Source organism: Pseudonaja textilis, chromosome 2 (assembly GCF_049901715.1).
Source record: "Pseudonaja textilis isolate UNSWEBS1 chromosome 2, rPseTex1.2, whole genome shotgun sequence".
NCBI lineage: Eukaryota > Metazoa > Chordata > Lepidosauria > Squamata > Elapidae > Pseudonaja > Pseudonaja textilis.
Genome location: NC_141991.1, coordinates 245,783,564 through 245,796,065, shown reverse-complemented (window position 1 = coordinate 245,796,065; position 12,502 = coordinate 245,783,564). Strand labels below are relative to the sequence as shown.

Here is a 12,502-nt window from a genome sequence, read left to right as displayed (position 1 = left end):
TGTATTATTACATATGCATTTCCTTTACTGTAAGTTTCTGTCAAACACAACCCTGATGCGGCCCTCAATGAAATCGAGTCTGGATTAGACTGATCTCTGTGGTAGATAGTGCTGGATTATAGCAGCTTGGAATTTGATCCTGCAGGGTCGCTTTTCCCTGCCAGACACCAGGGGGAATCGCCCTTTCATGTTCTTATGTTCCTGTTGTTGTTTGCTGCACCCCGGTTTTCTAACAGTTTTTACTCCATGAAAACTTTGCATGATCCATAGAAAAATGATCGTTATCATTTAGAATCCTTCTCTGTGTGTCGCAGGTGTGGCCCTTGCTGTAGTCCTGAGTAGCGTCCGGCACATCAGTGACAGTGTTTTTTTGGAAGCCGCAAAGGTAAATGAAACAGGTTGGTTGGGATCCTGAGAACATCATCTTTCTTTCTTTCTTTCTTTCTTTCTTTCTTTCTTTCTTTCTTTCTTTCTTTCTTTCTTTCTTTCTTTCTTTCTTCCTTCCTTCCTTCCTTCCTTCCTTCCTTCCTTCCTTCCTTCCTTCCTTCCTTCCTTCCTTCCTTCCTTCCTTCCTTCCTTCCTTCCTTCCTTCCTTCCTTCCTTCCTTCCTTCCTTCCTTCCTTCCTTCCTTCCTTCTTTCTTTCTTTCTTTCTTTCTTTCTTTCTTTCTTCCTTCCTTCCTTCCTTCCTTCCTTCCTTCCTTCCTTCCTTCCTTCCTTCCTTCCTTCCTTCCTTCCTTCCTTCTTTCTTTCTTTCTTTCTCTCTCTCTCTCTCTCTCTCTCATATTTTTATCTTGCTCTAATTACTTGATAAGTAACCAGGGGTGGGGGGGCTGCTTGAGGGTTTGCAGGGGTTAGGGAGAACCCCTAACTAAGATTCTGCACAGTTCAGAGAAAAATCCCACTCCTGGCTGGCTCTGTCCACCCCACCCTGGCCCTCCCAGGATTCCCCACTTGGCCCATTTTGAATGCAGGTAAGTGCAGGACCCGTGCGGAGGCTTGGGGGGAAGGCAAAAAACAGTCCTTCCGGAAGTTTCCAGCTTCCAGAAAGCCTCCAAAGCCCAGGGAGGCCACTTTCACCCTAAAGGTTGGCTCAGGCAGCCTCCCCTCCTTCCGAGGTGGGTAAAATGGAGACCCAGACTGTTGGGGGCAATAGGCTGACTCTGTAAAATCGGTTAGAGAGGGCTGTAAAAGCACTGTGAAGTGGTACGTAAATGTAAATGCTAATGCTGTCATTATCCCTCCTTCTCTGGAGGCGCAGTGGTTATAAGGCTGACTCACTGCTCACTGTCAGAAGTTCGATCCTGACTAAGTTGACTCAGCCTTCCATCCTTCTGAGGTGGGTAAAATGAGCACCCAGATTGTCGGAGGCAACAGGCTGACTCTGTAGACTGCCTAGAGAGGTCTGTAAAAGCACTGCGAAGCGGTATGTAAGTCTGATTGCTATTGCTACAGGGCCAGGATGGGAGGTCTACTCCTGGATAAAATGCTTTACTTTTCTCCTCCTTCCCTTTTTTTTGTGTGTGTGTGTGTTTGTGTGTTAAAAAGACATTGTCCCAGCAGCTGAGTGAGGAAGAGCTGGCAGAGGGAAGACTTTACCCCGCGCTTTCCAACATCAGAGAAGTCTCCATTAACATAGCTATAAGGGTAAGGACCCATTAAAGAAACAACAACCACCAAGAAATGCAGATAGTCCTCAGCACGTGGCCACAATTGAGCCCTAAATGTCTGTTGCTAAGCGGGGCCGTCGCTAAGTGAGTTCTGCCCCATTTTGCGACCTTTCTTGCCACAGTTCTTACGTGAATCCCTGCCGTTCTTAAGTTAGTAAAACGGTTGTTAAGAAAATCTGGCCTCCCCGTTCACTGAAAAAAAGGACTTAGGACCGTTTTCCACACTTAGCATCCCCGTGGTCACATGATCCAAATTCGGCCACTTGGCCACTGACTCATATTTATGACCGTTGAAGTGTCCCGGGGTCACACGATCCCCTCTTGCGACCTTCTGACGAGTAATGTCAATGGGGAAGCCGGATTCACTTAACAGCCATTGTTACTAACTTAACGACGGCAGGGATTCACTGTGTTGTAAAGTAGAGCAAAAACTCATGGACTGTCTCACTTATCAACATAAATTTTGGGCTCAGTTCTGGTTGTACGTCGAGGGCTACCGGCAGGGGAGGGCTGCTGGTGGGGGGTCGCAGGGGTTCAGGAGAGCCCCTAGCTAAAATTCTGTGCAGTTTAGAGAACCCCTCCCCATCCCACCTTTGGCTGGCCCCGCCCCTCCTCCTCCTCCCAGGAGTCCCCACATGGCCCATTTTGGAGGCAGGTTAGTGGAGGGCTTGTGTGGAGGCTCAGGGAGGGCACAAAAATGGTCCTCCCAGAAGGCCAGAAATTGGCCCGTTTCCAGCTTCCAGAGAGCCTCCGGAGCCCAGGGGAGGCCGTTTTCGTACTCCCAGAGTCTCGAGGGAAGCCTCCGGAGCCCGGGGAAGGCAAAAATGCCCCCCCCCAGTGGTGCAGGAGGCTGACTAGGCCACGCCCACCATGGCCACGCCCACCCAGCAACTGGGCAGAGAACCCGTTGCTAAAATTTTGAAGCCCACCCCCCTACCGGTCATTTAAATGTTTCCTTTGTTCTTCCGTAGGTCATGGAATATTTATACGCCAATCACATGGCGTTCCATTACCCAGAGCCAGCAGACAAAACTCAGTACACACGTTCCAGAATCTGGACTTCTGAGTATGAATCCTTTCTGCCAGATTTGTATGACTGGCCAGGGTCTACAACCCAGTCATCGGACACCAGGCGTGTTTGAAATTCTGCCGGGAACCCCCGTCCAGGACCACATGTGAAGTAGGACCGCCGAAGACCTAAAACTTCCTTTTTGTGCTAAACCATGGAACTGGGCGCATAACCGACGCTGGGTTTATTCCCTAGGTTGGACTTCCTCTCTTCTGAGGTGCACTCCTATGGACAGTTGGGTTGTCAGCAGCAGAAATGAAATTTAATATATTTTCTATTCTCCCCGGGAAACGAATTGAACAAATAAGAGAAAACCTTTAATTCTTTTTTTAAAAAAACTTTTGTTACTAGTCTGCTGTGTGATTGAGGTTTTTCTGTATTGTCTCATTTGTGGCTGTAAGCTGCATGGGTTTACACCAAACAGGTTAGTTGAGAAGAGAATGTTAGTAAGTCGAGGAAAAAGATTAGGCCTAGTCTGTCTTCCTTCCTTCCTTCCTTCCTTCCTTCCTTCCTTCCTTCCTTCCTTCCTTCCTTCCTTCCTTCCTTCCTTCCTTCCTTCCCCCCCCACAGGAGAAGTATCCAAAGATGCTGTCCTCCCTTTGTACTATTTAAAAAACATGCCAACCCGCCTAAAGTCTTCATTCTGCTGGAAGCATAGATGGACGACCAAATCACTCCATCCCTTTTTATACTGGTTCGGTCTTTCTGCAACCTCGGTGGCTCCTGTAACTGCCCTACATGCTGAATTCCGTAGCATGAATTGCACGAAGCCAGATTTACCGAAAGGAGAGGCTTCTCCTCTTCCTTACAGGGTGGATTCAAACATACAATTCTGTCCTTCTTAGCTCTTATGTTTTCTTCCTCTCTGGGAAATATCAATCATGGTCAGCAAGTTAATGCTGCCATCTCCTGGATTTTCTCTCTCTCTGTGTGGGTGTCTCTGTGCTGACTTGTTCTGCACTTGAATATTTTCAGCTTTGATAATGGCAACTGGCTGCATATCAATTCCCTGACATTTGTTATACAGGTGGATTATTTCACCTCTCTTTCTTTTGTATTTTCAAGTATCTTACCTTACCTTATTTTTTCTTCGTGCTTAAACTGTAACACTCCTGAACTTCAGCTGGCTGCTTTCCTCCCAGGTCTCTGTCCCATGGATCTAATAATTGGGGAGAAGGGAGAGGGGGAAATGTGTGCTTCATTGCCCCCCATCCTATATGCCCTAAACCAAGGGCCTTCAAACTTGGCCAGTTTAAGACTCGTGGACTTCAACTCCCAGAATTCCTGAGCTGACTGGAAGAGGAATTCTGGTAGTTGCGGACTAAGTCTTAAAGCTGTCAAGTTTGAAGACCCCTGCCCTAAACCAGTGTTTCTCAACCTTAAACATTTTAAGATGCGTGGACTTCTATCCCAGACTTCCCTAGCCAGCACGCCTTAAAACAGTCAAGATTGAGAAACTTTGCTCTAAACAAAGCAGACATCACTCCAATTAAAAACAAAAAAATCCTTTTTATCTCCAGGTAACCTTGGTTTGTGACATGCATATTATATATATATATGTCAAATCTGGGATATTTTTACCATATACTTATTTATATTTGTCCGGTTTCCTCACCCTGTTTCTGGGAATCTGTTAAGGTATAAAAGCTGCCCTCTTGGATAAGTCAATTTTCAATTCGCTTATCCAATTTAAAAAAAAAACATGTCAATACTAAGAGCATCTCCCTTTCCTCCCAATTAAATTCTACAGGCTGTGCTGTCTGCTAGGGGAGTCAGTTGGATAAGACAGCGCAGCGTGAAAAAGAAGTGGATAGTTTGACTTTTATTTTGTTTTATTCATCGGGGAATGCAAGAGCGCCCATTGAACGTCCCTGAGAGAAATGCCACCATTTTACTTGAAATGATAATGAAGGGAGATGGTCTCAAAATGTCACTGCTTCCCGTGATTAAATCCCTTTGCAGTCTCTGAGAAACGTCAGTTGCGTGAAAGGATTTCAATGTGTGTGTTTTTGTCGTTTTCCTGCCATCATTTCATCATAACTGTAACTCTGTTTCATACGTTGTGCCTCTTAAAATAAATCCATCCTGCTATCTGAAAAAAGGACCAGTTCTGTCCAATTTTCAGATAGCAGGATGAATTTTCATATTAGTTTGGCACCAGGAACATTCTCAGATAGGTTGGCTGAGATTGCGCCTAGATTCACCTTTGAATTGTAGTCTCAGTATACCTAGGACAGCCGCTTGAGGAAGTTTTAAGGAGGAGACTAAACAATCCAACTCTGTAATAACTATTTAGAAACATTACAGTCTTGTTTTACAGGGCCCGACGAAAACATTTTGTGTAGACGTTTACCTGGATCCCAGGTTTGTTTGTTTTTTCCAGTTTGGCTAATTGGGAAAGGGCTGAGTGATGTCACTCCACCTATCTTGTTTTTCAGAAAAGCGTCCTGTGTTATCAGCAATATTTCTTTTCTTTGTTCTCCTTTTCTGTATAATGTAGGGATAATCGGCGAAACTGTAGCTTTTTATCTAGGGCACATCAAAGGGGCCTTACCTCAGCTATAATACCTGCCCAAAGGGGTGGTGTCTATTTGTAATTGAAGAAAACGTAACAAATAATATGGAGCACTACTTCGTTAACCCAACTTTTAACGTTCTCAGAAGACTTTATCTGAGAAATAATTGGGAAAGAATATTCTTGAATTCCCTTTCAAGAGGTCTTTTGCCTGGTTTTCTTCCTGCTGACAAGTCATGTACTTGTGGAAGATAATTGCACGCTCTCATGAAAACATTTCCTTGTGGTCCAAGAAATGAACATGGGTTGTGTAGTTGACCAGTGCCTGGGTAGACTATATGGGCTCATGTTGTCCCTCAGGGTAGCACATATGATTTGGATGAATTCATAATGACTTTCTACTTGTGAGTGGGAATTTATACTAGAAAGCGCTGGCAATATTTGCTAGACTTGTACGATATAAATTCAAACAAAATAATATTTTATCCCATATATACCTACAACCAGGTTGTCTCGGGTTGGACTGCGCCACCAACAATGCTGATACTAGTATTTTAAGAATCAAAGCCCAAATCATCTAAAGGAGATTGAAGTTTAAGAGAGGCCCTGAATGTCTCAATACCCAAAATATCTGTAGCAGAAGATAGCTATCTGCAATGTTTAATTGGCATAATTGTCTTTAAATATACAGTCTGCGAGCAGTCTATAATGGTGTTTTTCGTCCTTGTCAAATTTTAAGTCATGTGGACTTGCAGCTCCCAGAATTCCCCAGCCATGTAGAATTCTGGGAGTTGAAGTCCATATTTCTTAAAAGTAGCCAAGGATGAGAAGGACAGCTTGTATAAATTATGTACTGCATGTAGTTGGCTGAATTTGAGTAAAGTACGTGATTAAAATATTTTCGTCAAAATATTAGGTTCAGATGTATCTCTTGTTGACCGATTTGTTTGAAGATGTACAAATTCCTACAGCGAGAGAAGCCTGCTAAGAAATGTTCATTCCAGTTCCACATGCCATAGGAGATGGTTATTATTATTTATTATTAAGTAGGAGGGGTTTTCAAATTCCAAATGCTGAGAAACAAATGTCATGTGTATGTATGTTAGAAGTTTTTCATTTTAATCACAGTTTTTCAGTTTTTAATCACAAGATTCTCTTTGGGGCACTTAAGCTTGTATGAGCTTCTTTTAGTCAAATACATTTTTATTGCAAACTGCCTAGAGTCACTTAGGTGTGGTTGGCAGTATAAAAATGTGATAAATAAAATAACAATATTTTTATGGACAAATAGCATCTGTCTCTCCATCCACCCCAGCCCCCAATTTAGATAGAGGTACTTTAATTTAGAAAATAACATAACTTCACTTTGAGGAAACTTGATGACTGCCGAATTCGGCATTCTTTCCTCTTAGGAAGGACCTTAGGAAAACTTTTGTTGCTGTTTAAAAGTGTTTTTAATTTAAAACATGTCCCCTTCTGAATGTATCATCGTTTGAAAAAAAATGGACATCCTGTCTAAGCCAGTCAGATGAGTTTATTTTGCTTGGGCCTCAAACGTGGTTTTATTTTTAGCACTTTTCTACTTGCTGATTCCCATTCATTTTGATTTAAAAAAACGATGACAACTGCCACTGCAAGTTGCTTTTAACTTCCAACAGCTGTGTTGATTAATCCCTCTTGAGACCTCTTGGTGAGTATGATGGAAAATGAACGCCATCCCAAAGGAAGGGATAATTTTTTTTTTTAAATTTTTAATTTTTGTAAAGGTCACAATTTGGATTTTTGAATCCAAGAAGCTGGGTGGAGTTGGAGTGGAACTTAGCTGACTTAAACTTGGTTTAAGTGTCCTTTAGCATCATATATCTAGTTCAGCGAAGAACTTTTTTCACACAAGCTGGAAACCTATAAGGCCGTGTTTGGGACGTTCCTGTTATGTCTCTTGGAATTGGCCCTAATTTGAGGGCATAAAACAAAAAGGGACCGGTTTCTTATACATTAGTGTTTCTCAACCTCGGGCACTCAAAGGTATGTGGACTTCAACTCCCAGAATTCCCCAGCCAGCCCTGCTTGAAGGTATGTAGGGGAATTCTGGGAGTTGAAGTCCACACACCTTCAAGTGGCCAAGGTTGAGAATCACTGTTATAGGTGAATAAAGTCAAATAATGATGGTGCTGTCAGATCAGGTCTTGAAAACCTGAACAGGGAATAATGACATCCTGGTTAAATGCTGATTAAGTGACGTGTAAGTGATTCCATTGATTATTCTATTACATAAAACGTTTTCCTTCCTTCCTTCTCTGCTGCAGCTGGATGACTAATTTTGAGCGTGTGACTTCACATGGGACTGTTGGATGGAGAAGGCTGGTATAAAGCCTCTCGGAGGGGAATTGTAAAGCAAACAATGCCTTGGTTGGTGGGGAGTTTTTCTCCCAACTCTCAGGATCTTAAACCTCCCCCCCTCCCCCAATATTGCTCATTGCAAAGGGAACCTTTGGGGAAAAACAAGCATTGTGTTTCTAAGCTGCAAATGTTTTGCTAATGTTGTAATTGTACAAAGAGATGAGCTGTCGATTTTCATAGTAAAAGCATTTCCTTTTTGCCTACAGTTATGTGTGCGGTGGTGGTTGTTGTTTTGCTGAATTGCATAAAGACGGTTTCTCATCTACAACAAGCACACCTGCCAGAGTTGGTGGGCTGTGTAGTCCCAACAGCTCTGAAAGTTAGGAAGAAGTTGCGTTAGCGGAATTTCTTGATAGCTGTTCAGCTTCTGGTATTGCCATATGCTGGATCAACACAAAGTAAAGGATAAAGTAGATACGGCAGAAAGTTATATACAGGTAGTCCTCAACTTATAACAGTTCATTCAGTGGTGGGATTCAAAGATTTTTACCACTGGTGCGGTCGGCGTGGCTTGGTGGGCGCGCTTTGCACACGTGCACACACTTTGCATGCACGCATGTGCCAAACACGCACATTGCGCAGACGCAGAGGTGTTCCGGTTCGCTTCCTGCAAGCCTGCATTCTCCCTGTTGCTTCAGCAGCTGCCGCGCAGCACTCTGCTGTGCCGCGCAAAGCAGCTGCGCTTCAAAAGCAAGGAATAAAGGCAGAGGTAGGATTCAACCGGTGTTACTACCAGTTCAGTGACTACATTTTACGCTCGCATGTAAACAAAACATCAGCTGTGCCTCCCAGACAGCTGAAAAGTGCTGTGTGCAGGTGCGCCGAGTTTGAAAAGCCTTTCCCCCCCCCCTGCTTTTTCAACCTCAACTGTGCCGCGCAAAGCAGCTGAGGTTGAAAAAGCAGGAAATAAAGGACAGGTAAAATCTCGGGCAGGCGGGTGAGCCAAACAGTAGCAAACACAGAACTGGTTTGGTGTCTGTTGCTGTTCACAGCCACTGGCTCTATAGAACCGGGCAGAACCGGTAGCATCCTACCCTTGAATAAAGGTGAGTATGGAAGCCCAGGTGGGCCCAACAGCAGAGCAGCGGAGAGAAAACGGTTCAGTCTCTGCTGCTCATCGGCGCTAGTGGCTCGGCAGAACTGGGCCAAACCGGTAGAATGCCAGCACTGAGTTCATTTAGTGACCGCTCAGAGGAGTGGTGGTACGCTCCTGGTTCGGCCTGGTTCGGCAGAACCAGTAGCAAAAAAAAAGCGCCGACAATCAGCTGAGAGGATAAAGAAGAGAAAAGCGCAATATCAGCCCTCCCACCGGCTCCTGCGCCTTTTCTCTTCTTTATCCTCTCAGCTGATTGGCGCTGCAGGCCTCAGTTGGTGTGGGAAAAGCTGCACGCGCATTAAGGTACATGCGCATTACCGAATCGGTAGCGGAAGAGGTAGGATCCCACTGCTGGTTCAAAGTTATAACGGCACTGAAAGACGTGACCTACGACACTTTTTCACACCACCGTTGCAGCATCCTTGTGGTCACATGATCAAAATTCACCCTTGGCAAGTGAGTCATATTTATGATGGTTGCAGCATGTAATCCCCTTTCCTGACTTTCTGATAAGCAGAGTCAATGGGGAAGCCTGATTCCCTTAACAACCACGTTATACACTTAACAATTGCAGTGACTCATTCAACTATGGCGAGAATGATGATAAAATGGCGCCAAATTCACTGAACAAATGTCTCACTTAGCAGCAGAAATTTTGGGCTCAATTGTGGCCGTAAGTCGAGGATTATCTCTGTACATGCCCAGTGTTACCAGTTTGCGGCTGCAAAGTTCCTGATGACCATGAAAAGGTGGCAAGGGGTCTTTTAGGACCTGAATTGGCTCCCGGATTTCCATTGCTAAGCCAGGCAATTGTTAAATGAGTCTAAACCGATTTTATGACCTTTTTGGCACAGTTGTTAAATGAATCACTACAGGTATTAAATCTATATATATAAGAGCGAAATGCCACGCACGTATCATCACAAAATCTCCAGAACTGTAAAGCCTACAACTTTTGAAATTTGGCACCTATGTTCCTCTTGGTTTCTAGGTGCTCACTAAGAAAGGATTTTTCGAAATGACCATCAGAGCATTAGTATTTCCTATATTATTAACACGCTCTGATGCTAAGGAGTTCTACTCCCCCTCCCCACCTGAAAAGAAATCTTCCAAATGCAAAACACAGACAGAGGAGTTTCAGTTTTAGTTTCACAGCAGCAAGCCAGTTTAGTACTGAGCAGTTGGGCTAAGCCATGCCCAGGCTCCTTGCTGTCTCCTTGCTCACAAAGCAAATACTGTGTCACTTTCCAAACAGCCCTCAACTCTCACACTGATAGGATGCTAGCCAGATGAATACCTGTGGATGCTGGTAAGCAGAGGCAGAATTTTTTTCCCTTATTTTCCTCCCCAAAATCTAAGCCTGACCACATAGTTTTGTAGCGAAACACGGGTATCGAGCTAATGAATCATATGGCCATTAATTGAAACTAGCTTGCTTCGTTGACTTTACTTGTTGGAGAGTCATGTGAAGACCAGTCAGAAGTCACCTTTTTTAGTATGTCTATAACTTTGAACACTCGCTGAATGAATGGCTGTAAATTGAATACTCTTGCTTCAGGGCTGTCAAAGTCACGTTGTCACGGCATTGTTACGTGACGTATTTCCCCCCCCATCGCTAATCTGGGTGTGAGTGTGGCCAGCGCACAATGCATCCAGCCCGCGGGCCCGCAAGTTTGACAGCCCTGCTCAACCTGTATCTCTGCTGCCATCTATTGGCAGTTCCAATTTTTGCAGTCCAGATATGGTAGCGGTAGCTATGTTTCCCAATCTGACCCATTTCAAGACATGTGGACTTCAACTCCCAGAATGCCCCAGCCAGCGTGGCCATTGCTAAGCCATTCTGGGAGTTGAAGTCCACACGTCTCAAAATTGCCAAGGTTGGGAAACGCTAGCAATAGCTTACGGTGCTGCTATTCTTAAGGAAAAGACAGCCAAATAGCTATTAGTGAGAATATAGTGCTTTCATTAAATTTATATCCTTTTCCCACTCAAAATGGTGCTCAAGAGAATTAACTGAAATACATGTAAGTTATATTGCTGATTATAAAACCCTCTCAGGAATAACAAGAGCACCAAGGAGATTTAAAAGTATTTTAACAATTTACCTCATTGCAGCAAGCAGTAGAGTTTTACTATGCCTTTGTAACTAACCACGGTAAATAAAATGATTCAGATAATAATACATTACATACATCATTCCCCCATAACATGAGCTTCTGAATAAAAGGTACATGGCACGTAATATTAGACTCTCTTTCTTCAAAGCCTCAGGTAAAATTTTAAAGACCCATGCCTGGCCAAAAGCAGCAATTCAATCTTTCATTCCCACCCTAATTGCATTTTTAAATTGGAAACAGGTACTTCTTTTTCTAACATTCCCTGCTATTATTGGGAACCAAAGGGCCTTCTGACTACATAACTGTTTCCTTTCATTTTCATGGCTACTTCCTCCCTCCTGTGGGAGAAAAGAGCTGGGATGGCATTAACACAAATAAATTTTAAAAAAAGATGTGGAGACTCTAGAAAGAGTGTAGAGAAGAACAAAAAAGATGATTAGGGGACCAGAGGCTAAAAGATATAAAGAACGGTTGCTGGAATTGGGTAGGTCTAGTTTAATGAAAAAAAGGGGTGGGTGACATGATAGCTGTTCTGACCCAGGCTTTGTCCAAATTAAGGAAACACAAACTAAGTGTAAAATAAAACCTATTTTAATGCAACGCTGAGAATTTCTTGCATCTCCAGCCAAAACTCATTAGACACAGGGCTTCAATGAGGAATCAGAATCTAATCAACTTCTTTGCTTCCTGCAAAGAGCACGTCACCAAGGGCTGACTTTTATCCCTTATGGGAGGGGCAATCACCTTCCAGCCTTACTCTCGAGTCAACCCCTCTGCTTCAGCTGCTCTCTCCTTCTAGCAGCACATGCACACTGGGAACAGGCTCCCCAGGGCCCTCTGCTTCACTGCTGCCAGACTCCGAATGCAGCACCCCACTCCCAGATGGTCCTGGCCCCATCCCTTCATCGGACTCAGGACCCTCGTCCAAGTCCTTGCCAGTCTCCCTGACTGGTTCCCTTTCGTCCTCACTGTCCGATACCTCCAGTACCGGCTGCCAGCGAATCACAACAAAAACAGTCTTCCAATGTTTGAGGGGCTGCCTGTCACAATTTTTTTTATAACTTGCAGAATTCCAGAGTCATATGACTTGATGGTAACTAGCCAACAATCAATCCTTCTCTTTTCCCAGTTTAACTCCTACATCAGTCTGGCTACTCTGGGCATCTGATGAAGGGAGCTGCAGCTAATTCAAGCTCGCGCCTCTTCCTAAAACTGGAAAAGATGCTGTGAGACTTTGGGGTTTTTTGCTCCTATGAACTAACTAATTAGAACTGCAAAATAATAATAATGATAATAATAATAATAATAATAGTAATAGTAATAGTAATAATAGGTACCAACCTGCCTTCCATCGAGGACTTGTATACTGCCTAAGCCCGAAAGAAGGCTGAGAAAATATCTACAGACCAGTGGTGTGATTCAATGTTTTTTTTACTACCAGTTCTGTGGGCGTGGCTTGGTGGGCGTGGCAGGGGAAGGTTGCAGCAAAATCTCCATTCCCTCCCCACCCCACTAACCAGCTTTCCAGCTCCATTCTCCTATGCAGGGCAACCAAAGAAGACCCAGCCAATCAGCTGGGACTCGGGAGAGAATAGATGGGGGCGGGGCCATTCAGAGGTGGCATTTGCCAGTTCTCC

At 44.1% G+C, this 12,502-nt stretch overlaps 1 protein-coding gene across 2 annotated transcripts in view; it reads left to right on the top strand.

Moving 5' to 3' along the window:
• ME2 (malic enzyme 2) overlaps window positions 1-3,051 on the top strand; it is a 58,574-nt gene extending 55,523 nt beyond the window's left edge. For both annotated transcript variants that reach the window (XM_026714983.2, XM_087927501.1), the window contains exons 14-16: window positions 315-385; window positions 1,547-1,645; window positions 2,640-3,051. In XM_026714983.2, coding sequence (XP_026570768.1) covers window positions 315-385; window positions 1,547-1,645; window positions 2,640-2,810 — 341 coding nt within the window. In that variant the 3' untranslated portion in view covers window positions 2,811-3,051. The remainder of the gene's footprint in view (window positions 1-314; window positions 386-1,546; window positions 1,646-2,639) is intronic.
• The last annotated feature ends 9,451 nt before the right edge of the window (window positions 3,052-12,502 follow it).